We start from the raw sequence: 12,033 nt of genomic DNA on the forward strand, positions 1-12,033 counted from the left end.
CAGTACCAAGACACAGAGCACGTTAATGAACCAGAATTAATTGATGACAGTATCTTAGATTACACTGACAGTGATGGGAATTGTGATCAGTGAAGCCAAATGTTGGCACTGAAACTTCGGTGATCTAAAATGACACGGCACAAAATTACATGTATTCCCTACACTTAAATGTTTTTTGCTGAGAGCAGTAGTTAAAAATGTTCTGTTTCATATGAAAAGAATACCTTAAAGTATGTATTATGGAATTTTGTGAACTTTCAAATGTCTATATTGTAAAATATACTTACTACGGCTTACCATTATCTACCCCCAAGTACCTCAATTATTAAAATGTTTACACATTCTTGAAAATTACTTTTGAGCTTTCCTTTTCTTGAGAAGATAGTGAGCAGTTTTTTCGTATGCCTTAACCATCTATGTTAGCCACCATAGTATTATTAGGACTATGTCAGCACGTTGTTCTTACCCGTTAGTGACACTTTCAGAAAAAGTGTTTCAGCAAAATTAGCGTCTTCGAGAAGCTCAATGTCACTTCTTTACTTCTCGCTGTCAAATGTTATATGAATAACATAGAAAAAAATAAATATTTTTAAATTTGTTGTTCTTATGTATTACAACACAAGAAATAAAATATTTTCATTTTTCAATGTGTTTTTATTCTGTGGATCACATCTCATACAAACTGCATCAATCACCTTGTATTGTGTATGTATATATACTCAACTAGAATACTATTAATGAAAATTTCACAAGTTTTCCTTCTTTTCCATTAAAATATGAATGAGAGACTATAGATCTTCAAGTACACAGTAAGCATACTTCCATACAAATTCAGTGAATCACAGTATATGAATTAAAGGAAATTGTTCTAATGACAGAACATTTTGATCGAATCACAAGCAATCCAAAATAAACTCTGAAGTTACAAATTTTGTACCTCTGGTCCCTTCAAAATCGAGTACATTACCTACACAACACACATTAACAGTGGAAAGATGGTGATATTCCAAATAACAGCTTTATCTACACCAGACACATAAAACAAGTCTTTAAATTTCTTTTAAAAAGTACATCACAAAGCACCACAATTGCTTTATAATTTTCTGGGTGTGAATACAAACTATCCATATATACAACATTTATTTTATATATATATATATATATATATATAATCTTTTGCTATCACAATTTTATTTTCATTTTATTTACAAAAAACAAATAGAAGTGTAAGGATTCTTGTGGCACACACTGTAAGAAACTTATTACAGGAAAAAAGTTAGCATTCAGCTTCAGCAAAACAACTGTGATGTCAAATGCATTAATTATATTTATTCAGTTAAATGGAATGTGAATAGCACGTGATTTTCACTATTTTTGTGGTATGGCTATATGAGCTGAAGAAGTAAACCAATGTTATATCATAAGTTTCCTCAATATACAGGCACTTTGTAAATTAGCTGTTTGTGATTGTACCACACAATGCCTAAATATTATGTGCAAAATTAGTGGAACAGGCACTTCTGTGAATATGGCTTCTGTTTATCTTATTTAACAGAGCTGAGAAAGAAAATTCTCCACATTACAATATGGGGTGATATATACAGACAAAATGTGCAAAAAAAAATGTTCAGAGATTCTCAACATTTCAAGTAGGGTAAATTACACTACTTAACATTATAATACAAATTTCAAGGAGTTCAACAAAATGTTTACAACAAACATGCATTAAATATCCCATCAGAGGTTTGGGAATAAATTGTTATATCACAATATAATTTCCATATGAGGTATTACACAAAAAAATTGCTATATAAATTATGTTCAACAATTATGATACTTCACACACTTTTCGACACTGAAACAACCATTCTTGGCAAAAAAACTTTCATAGTTTCCTATAAGATAGAAATTCTTTACTACCCAAAAATGTTTTGTACAAGTATCACACAACTTCATACGAAACACATACAACAACAACAACATTTACTTCATCTAGTAACATTTTACACCAGATAAAAAGAGTTCAATTTTTTGATACATGTATGGAAAGGATTTGCACTGACCAGCATAACTGGCAAATGTGCATGACACTTTTCTGCTGGCCATAAAATTACAGACTTTTAATAGCTTTCTTATTTATCTATGACTTCTCACCTTACCTCCATTTCAACCAAGATTACAGATTTTGTCCAGATTTTTAATGTTATTCACAACATCTTCTTTGCATCAAAATACGTTATATCAAGAATCTGAGCACACTGTTGCTACTTTCAGTCGAATTTGATACAGAATTTCATAGCTAAAATACCCAGCAATTAAAGCCAAATGAGAGTCTTCTAGTTTCCCCATGTGTTTCCTAGTTCATATCTAAAAAGAAGGTGGTCTCTCAGAGGTATGCTGCTCCATTAGCTGCCACAAAGTAAATGACATTTTATTAGTGATTTGTTTCAAAATATTTAATAGAACCAGTCAGCATTTCAGTCTTAAGATCTGCTCATAATAGGGTGTCTTTACTATCAAAGCTACTACTGGTACCACCTCTTTACCAAATTAAAATTTCTTACTTCTCAGGTACCTGAAAGTCTTAGCTGCTGTGACATCTACCCACAAAATTTGTATGTAATACCTGCAAAAAATGATTTAATGTAATTACATTTATTTAATCATCTATTCCCAACCTCCACCACTCCCAACAGCATTTTACACATTAATCCCACATTCCTTCATCCCTGCCAGAAATATCAAAAATACTGACATTACATGATTTGCTAAAGTTTGTTAAAATCTTTACGCATTTAACTCCACAACATTAACAGTCATTTTCTATAGTAAAAAATTACCTTTTTAAGTGATCAAGTGGTGCATCAAAAACTGATCTGGTTATTACCCAACAAGGCTAGCTGTGGTCCCGGCCAGAATGCTAAAACCCTCACTTTTACAGACACGGGGGAGGGGATGTGTGGGGTGTAGAGAGTTTGGAAGAGGGGGAAACAACAGATAAGATGCGGTATTGTTAAGTGGAGGGTGCTCTACCACTAATCGAATACATGATCACTAAAATGACTGTCAAGTTACAAGAAGAAAACAAAGAGATGTTCTATGCTGTCCATACCTTCTATAGAAATAACCATGTATGTTATTTTTTATTGCAATCTCAAGAGTTTTGTCATCTGTGATCATGAAGTAGTCTTTTGTTGAAACAGCCATAAATAATAATGAAGGTTCTTCACTGGTACACATTATCTGATGTTAAAGCATTTTAAGGTTTCATTATTAGTCAAAGCACGTGTCCTTCAGTAATCATCTAACACTTTTGTAGCAATCTGTTTGACAACAGTATCAGATGCTGCCAGTTCACCAGCACTGATTACTGTGAAATTTGTGAATCCACATTTCAACAGAAATTATTTGCCTTATGGACTCTTAGTTTCATCATAAAAGCTCAGTTTGATAATTGTGTTGAACTGTTGGCACTTGGCTAACCACCTATTCTGGCACCTTTTGTAATAGTATCACACTGGCATAATAATGTATCTGATCGGTTCTTTCCTCTAAGACTGTGCAACGAAATCTATGCTTAATAGTACAAGATATGCTGTTCCTACACATTCACATGGAATAAGGGCACCCCTCATTGGGCTCATGGGCAGATACATACAGCTTAGACTACCTGTCAGATGACCCTCTTACATGTGTTCTGCACACGCACGATATGCTTGGCCAACCCTGCACACACATGTGCTCAGCCAGTGCAGTACAAACACATACTCTTTATGGCCTGGCTGTAAGGTTACCCGAGCATCAGCTGATTACCCAACTCCGCCAACCTGTGCCAGCTGGAACAGCCTAGTATAAGAGAAACAGGCTCTTGTAGCACCTTTGTGCATGTCACCTATAGGACACTTAGATTAAACATTTTCATCTTCTTTCCTTCCTATTTGGAGAAGACACTCTAATAACACTCACCTCTGCATGAAATACTCAGTTATTACTTTACATGCAACTATCTTATAATATTTCAGTAATTTTGAAACATATTATGTCTCATTTTCAATGGAACTCTTCTTCCTGTCTTCAATTAACATTAACAACAATCTGCCATGGCAGTCCATGGAATTTTTTATGTTATTGCTTTGCATGCTTAAACTAAAACTTAGTAGCAAGCACCACTTTACACTTTAACGTGACTATATCCTGGCACATGATCAAACTTTTAGTGATGTACATATAAGAACTCAGGTGGTGAGGCAATGCACAGTGTCTAAAGGCAAAAGCAATACATCACGCAACACTCCAGCTATGAGTGTCAATCTGCTACGTTTGTCTGCAGCATGTGCTTCGAGGTGCCTGTACAACGTATAGCATTGATTTCCTTATTCGTTTAAATGTGGTGAAGGTACTAATTCTCTGTAGTACTCATTATGGATGGCACAAAGCAAAAATGTTACGAAGCAGCAGAGATAGTTTTCCAAACATATATACTGACCTACAGACAGTCACAAGTAAGACACATTGTCCTGGTGTGATGTTTACTCTATCACTATCAGTTACCAGGCTACACAATGGCTACAGCATGTGGTATTTGACAAAGCCAAGACATTGGTGGTGTTTGTAATGGCAGTTCAAATGGCTCTGAGCACTATGGGATTTAACACCCGAGGTCATCAGTCCCCTATAACTCAGAACTACTTAAACCTAACTAACCTAAGGACATCACACACATCCATGCCCGAGGCAGGATTCGAACCTGTGACCATTGCAGTCGCCCGGTTCCAGACTGAAGTGCCTAGAACCGCTCGGCCACCACGGCTGGTGGTGGTGGTGGCACCACCACCACTACTACTACTACTACTACTACTACTAGTAGTAACAATAATAATAATCATAATAATAATAATAAAAAAAAAAAAATCTGTTCGGATCAATGGCTGGTGCAAGTATTTCAGTTGGACAACATTCAGCAACCTGCATGTGTCTAATCTACCTCAGTAAGCCTACCAGGAAAAGGGGACCTACAGTTTATTTGGGAATCTGAAACATGTTGTTTGTGGCAAATCTTAGTATCACTGAGAGGTGAAGGCTACGTTCAAGGGAGACTGAAACATTCTGTACTCTGGCTGGGATTTGAAACTGTTACCTTTCAGTTTCCAGATATTCATTTTACCACTAGACCACCAGGCCTGACAACACACTGGTGATGCTGCAAAGAGTTCTCCGTCTCTGACTGAGTACAATGCATCATGCACCTGCCTTCTTACTTATACATCACTATAGTAGAAGTAAAGACCAGGCCCACACTTTGCTTTGTTGAGTAATACATGAATGTTCTATTCCAGTTTCCAAGGCACTCAAAATAAGAATGACTGCATAAAACAAAATATTCTGCTAAAGTTAATATATAAACTTCACTCATTAGAAGCAGAACACAATGTAATGAGATATACAATATTAAAAAATTACCATCTTTACTTTAGCATCAGTAAAGTATTTTCAAATAAACAACAAACTTATGTATTCATTAATTAACAATAGACAATAAGAGCTATAAATCTCTTATCATTTTAGACATTAGCTTGTTTCTTTTCTCTCTCAACAATTTAAATATGATAATTTCTTAAAATTTCATTTCCAATCTCAACAACAAATTTCCCGTTAAAAACATAATTTGTACAATACACACTCTGCAATAAGGTCAATCTGTGTTCACAATTATATTACTTGGACTTGTGAATATCCCGCAGCAAAATTTTAAAATGGTAACAAAAACAAACAAACCATTCTATTGCACAACAATGTGTAAAAACACAGTTCATAAGAAACTGTTAAAAATGACAAACACATTATACACTTGGAATAATTTCCTTTTCACCACAATGTACATAAGTTTCTTTATTAAAAAATTCTGTATTATTATTTGTAGTCAATACTTCCACAGGTTTCTCAGTACCTTTTAAACCACCATCACAAAGTCCTGAACTAAGGCCACTGCAAGAAGTGTCTGAATTTTGAGGTTGTTCACACTGTAAATCAAGAGTAATGTGGTCTGAATCACACCTTCCTTTCAAATTAGTCTCTGAATTAGAATCAGTACAACTACTTTCTGACACTGGCAACTTTCCTGTTAATCCAGGATAGTTAATTGTATCTGCACTCCCTGCAGTAACAGTGGTAGAATTGGAAACCTGTGGAACGTATGTTTCCTCAATAACACAGACAGCACAATTTTGGGCTGTTCTTGTGCTATCTGTGTTGACTTTAGCTGCCTGCTTATCATCTTCTGAGGAAGAAGATTGGGGTGAAAATTTTGGCTGCACTGTTCCAATTATCCTGCTCACTGAAAGTTTATGCTGATCGGAAGCTGGCACAGTTCTACAACTATTACTGTCATTACTGTTATTGTGAGCAATTGAAAGATCTTTGTTTATATTCTGTTGTTGCTCTGTCTCTGGGGGACCCTCTAGCGCAACTGTTCCAGCAAGAGTCTGACCATGTAGTGCTGGATTTTGTTGTTCCTTTTCAATGGAAGTTGAAACACCTTGCCTCTGCTGATGTCGTGGATTAACAAAGGTATCAACAGGTGACGAAAGAGGACTGTAATGTTTTAAAGGAGGAGACTGCATATGAAAATCATCATTAAGCTGAATGAGAGATGATACAGTAGCAACTGGGGCTGAAACTGGAGGTAAATTTCCATAGAGCAGCTGTACTGCATTGGGTGAAATATGAGAGTTCTGAGTCTTTGATAGAGACATACTTGTTGGCACTGATTCAGATGCACATGGTACACTCACAGAACTAATTTGTTTATCGGTAGTTCCACTTGGAGATATATTTTTGGAACCTATTCCACTTCTTGGAGAAACATTTTGAAATTCAGAATACTGTAGCAAATTCTTCTGATAAGTAGAAAAGCCAGGCATTACAAATTTGTTCGAATCTACATGAGTCCTTGTAGATGGTGAAAGAGTGAAAGGAGGAGAACCATTTTTACCTGTAAATGGCTGACTTGGCGGTTTGCTGTTCAATTTGACAAGCTGTATGTTATTTTGTTTAGTTGGAAGCTGACTCAAGTAGGGGGTTCTCATACCATCATTTTTCTGGCCACCAGGTGACACAACCTGAAACATACGTTTAACACCAGAAGCTGGATTTCCCAAAAATCGAGGCATATTGCGCATTTTAAAAAAGCGTGGTGGTTTTGCTACAGTTGTATTGTTACTGCCACCAACTTCTTTCAATAACTTATCTGAGCACTGAGAAGACTGTAAGACATCTGGTGATGTAGCATTCATGGAATCTGTTTTTTTAATGGGGTCACTTCTTTCTTGAAACAAAGAATTCGTCTTGGAGGAAAGATAACTAAGACGTGAAAGACTAGGATTCCAACTTTTTGGTGGAGTTTTCAGTGTCTTATATCCAACAGGAGAATTTGCATATGTACTTCTTCTTGAGCTGCACATCACTGTGGGGGTAGCAAAATTTTGCTTCTCATGTCCCTTCAGAATTTGATCCTTAATAGACTTTTCCTGCTTAGAGTATGTATCTTTTTGTAATAAGCAGTGCGTGTGAAAACTTTCTGAATGTGGCACAGCCTGATAAACTGAGTTGTCAATGCTATAGTTGTAGTCCAGAGAGGAATGTGATTCAGGAAGTGACACAAGACCTACACCAGCATCTGATTTTTTGTTATCTGTTATAACTGGCGAATCACAGAACTTAGTAACCTCTTTTCTATCACTGACATCTTCCTTTAAATCAAGGGTTTTCTGAAGATACTGAGGTTCTGCTAAGCCAGGGAGGAGTAAATTGGAAGTTGCAAATGTTGTGTCAACCAGGGATCCTATTTCTGAAGAACCTGAATTGTCTGGAACTCTTTTACACAACAAATTTTTATCACTCTGGTTATTAGTATCTCCTGAACCATTAACCACTGGTCCATAGCTTTCCGAGAAGAAAACCTCAACTGAATTCACCAAAACATCATCACTTGTTTTCAATGTAGACACAATGTTTTCTAATGACAACTCCTGGTTGCCTGAAGTGATATCTGTGATACTCATTACACCACTTTCACTTATTTGTATCTGCACTTCCTTCCAACTGGATACATCACTTTTCTGCAGCACATCACCATTTGAAGTGTCCTCACATTCCACCAAATTATTAGGTGGTTGGCTGAAAGAAGAAAACTCACATTCCGCATCTTTGTTTTGCAAATTATCTTTGGTACCATTTTGTTCATCATCACAAACTAAATCTAGTTCTTTGCTATCTTCTTTTTCTACTTGCAGACCATAATCTATTTTCAACCTCTTAGCACAGCTTTCAAAAATTCGATATCTCAAATTCATCAGGCCCTTCTGAAACAATAAAGACTTGCTAGAATCTGTATAAAATTATTCTATTCTACAATATCAAATTAACAATCATCATACAGTGTCACATTTTTCCCCAACAGAACAACTAGAAGAGCACAATACCAACCAACACAAAAGAAGTTGAAGCCTATAAATAAGGATATGGATTATGAGAAGCCTTTTGACAAATATCAGTATACTAAATAATGGAAAATCCAGGACGGAATGTGACAATATTATGAAAAGGATAGTTGCTACTCACCATATAGCAGAGGTTCTGAGTTGCAGATAGGCACGACAAAAAGACTGTCAGAAAGTAAGCCTTCAGCCAACAAGGCCTTCATTGAAAAAAAAAAAAAAGAAACACACACACACACACACACACACACACACACAAGTAAATGCAACTCTCACACACACAACCACAGTCTCTGCCTGCTGAGCCCAGCCAGACACAGTGGTCATGTGCATGAGAGTTTTGTGTGTGTGTGTGTGTGTGTGTGTGTGTGGTCCATTTCCTATTAAGGCCTTGTTGGCCAAAAGCTTATTTTCTGACAGTCTTTTTGTTGTGCCTATCTGCGACTCAGCATCTCCACTATATGGTAAATAGCAAATATCTTTTCATACTCATATCAATATACTACTGAAAGAGAGGGGGGGGATGAGAGAGTGAGAGTGAGTGAGAGAGAGAGAGAGAGAGAGAGAGAGAGAGAAAACAAGTGTCCCTGAAAGACAGTAGTGGGCCAGTTCTGTGATATAAAAATCTGCTTCCTATAACATCATCATCTCACAGTGTTAAGCACACTCAAAACCAAGCACTACCATGAAGTGCACCCCTTCCCCCAAAAATGAAAAATACTATTAATATTTCTTTAAGTTTGTGAACTGAAGGTTGTACACTAATGGCACACTTCAAAGTATGTACAATGCATTTTGTCTTTTATTTAAAACATGACAAAAATACTACACTTTGCATCTTGTCATACATGTGCCGAGAAACAATTTGGAATTTATGAAATCTTGGGTCATACCGCAACAGCTGGACACATAAAAAGAAAGGTGGTACCAAACATATAGTGGAGCATCTCAGAACTCTCAGACTTGAAAGAAACATAGATCACTTGCCAAAAGCCACCGGGAAAACTACTAGCAAATTTAATGCTCTACAATTAATACATAAAAAAGCTTTCAAAAATGTTAAAAAACACTCTACTTACTCTGCACCAGTTATGGATATAAGCAACATCCATCAGTGTAAAATCTTCATCAAGGGGTTCATTTAGGTACAAAATTTCAACGATATGTTCTTCCCTTAGCCCAAATTTTGCTCTTATCAGCTTCTGTAAATGACGCACCGTTACTGCAGCTGGGCACCTCAGGTAACGCTTCACTGGCTGGAAATACATAGTTTGTGAAAGTAAGAACTACATTTTATTACTCAAATTAATATAAATATGTTACTGACAAGTACTATCAACCAGTTACAAAAACATTTTAAGTACTGTAATCTGATAACCTTTACATCATGGACACAATATGAGTTACTGAACAATTCGAACCAGCAATCGAATGCAATATTTCACCAACAGATATATTCCAGCTTGTACTGTTATCTAAATTTGCACCCCTTATTGATAAAATATGTAGACTTTGTAAATCGACAACAGTTATTTGTCATTGGCATTTGCACATAATAGCACAACTTAAGATTCAATGAAAATGTCATTTATTTGACTACTGAAAAATGATATTATGTTCACTGTGATTAGATCAAATGGACTCAAGTTGACCTTTATCACAACAGTCTTCCCTTAACCCATGACCACTCCAGATTCATACCCAAGAAACATTGTTAACAGACGCAAATTCTTCAATAAATACATTTACAATAATGCACTCTGCCTGTGCAACACAACATGCGGCACAGTATTTACTCCCATGGCAGAAACACATTTAAAAGAATATAACCCTACATATAAAATAATGATCAGCTGTGTCAAAAAGCACATTCAGTACAAGACCGTTCAAGTGTATTACTGTGCACAAAAACATCACCAACAAATAAGCCACAGCAACATACAAATAAGACTTACACATACAAACAGAACACAGTCCCTCGTGATGGGAGGTATTAAAAGCCACCAACAGTCTGGATAGAAACAAACCTTTATTTCCATATGAAGTGTCAGACAACCAAAAATCCAGAAGTCTTCACAATAAAAACAATTCAGATACAGGACAACATACACTAAATAAGTAAAACCAGCAGCAAATCACAATAACCCTGCAACATTCCTCAAAGTTAGTCATTTTCAAACATTTGACCAAATGGGCCAATATAATCTTTGTACGCTTTACAGTGTGGCAACTACCAGCCGAATACAGGAGAATAACACTGCTTTCTGAGTAATTGCTACTCACACTTTAAGTAGAGGTAGCAATACTTTTTTTTAATAAAAAAGTGATTATTTAATGTAAAATCCAAAGGATACCCAAAACAGGATACCACAAAAAAGATTTTTAACACTTTACTATCAAATATGATAAAGCAGTGTGACCAAAGTTCTATGGCAAGTGCCAGTGGTGGTCTAATTCTGATGGCATTCTCATACAGTCTTTTCAAAGGCAAGCAAAGGACTCAAAAACTTTGTCGCGTGAACACAAACGTTCAATAACATATGTCCAGCACTTCTTATCGATTGTCAATGAGACAAACCGAATGTTACAACTTCCAAATATTTTTGGCATTACATTTGGAAAATATTATATTTTTGTGTAGTAGCAAGATTGAATACATGTGATTTTATTGATAACAATTTATTTTAAAAAGTTCATGACAGCCAGGTGTGGATTAGATTTTGAAATAAGTAGTGTCTACAAGGACTTCCTTTTATCCTTCAAGTAATAAATGTATGTAAAGGAAGAGTGAAACAGGACACCACAGAATGAGACATTTGACAAATAATTTTAAAACATTTAATGACACTGGGCATATGTGTTGGGCATTGTTTGATGAGTTACCTCCAATAACCATATTTTACAAAATACGGTACAAGAGCTGATGAACTTGTTACTTTTATTGAGAATGGTATGCAATTTTAATTACACTGACGGAAAAAATCACAACACAAAAAAGGAGTTGTGCAACATAAACAAAAGTTGGCAGGCATGTTTCTACATCTCAAAGATGATGTCTATTTAAATTTTGTGCCATTCACATAAGAATGGCACTAGTAGCACCACTATGAGGATACAAATCAGGTTTGCTTTAAATACATGCTGTAACAGCCATGAACATTAGTTACCTTTGAGATGGGATGTGGTGGGTTGATGTTAGTCACGAATGCCTTTAAGGCAACGAAGACTCCATTACTACACCTCACAAAGTTTGACTGAGGTCATGTAATAGGGTTATGAGAAGCTGGAAGTTACTTCCATAATACTGTAGAAAGACTTGGCAGGAACATAGCCACTGTACATGATTACTGGCAGCAGTGGTCATGAGAAGACCTGGTTTCAGGCAACCATGTGGCGCTACTGAGAGGAAAGACCATCATGCTCGGAGTATGGCTCTGGCACATTGTACTGCATCTGCAGCAACAATTTGAGCAGTAGTTGGCATCACAGTGGCACAATGAGTTGTTACAAATTGGTTACTTTAAGGACAGCTCTGAGC

General features: G+C 36.1%; 1 protein-coding gene across 1 annotated transcript in view; it reads right to left on the reverse strand.

Annotated features, from left to right (window-relative positions):
- Positions 1–633: 633 nt before the first annotated feature.
- The window catches only part of LOC126469942 (uncharacterized), an 86,504-nt gene continuing 75,104 nt past the window's right edge, over positions 634–12,033 (reverse strand). Inside the window, exons 5-6 of the mRNA XM_050097347.1 lie at positions 9,575–9,751; positions 634–8,360 (exon numbers count right to left, since the gene is read on the reverse strand). Coding sequence (XP_049953304.1) covers positions 5,841–8,360; positions 9,575–9,751 — 2,697 coding nt within the window. The 3' untranslated portion in view covers positions 634–5,840. The remainder of the gene's footprint in view (positions 8,361–9,574; positions 9,752–12,033) is intronic.

The sequence above is a fragment of the Schistocerca serialis genome, chromosome 3 (assembly GCF_023864345.2).
Source record: "Schistocerca serialis cubense isolate TAMUIC-IGC-003099 chromosome 3, iqSchSeri2.2, whole genome shotgun sequence".
NCBI lineage: Eukaryota > Metazoa > Arthropoda > Insecta > Orthoptera > Acrididae > Schistocerca > Schistocerca serialis.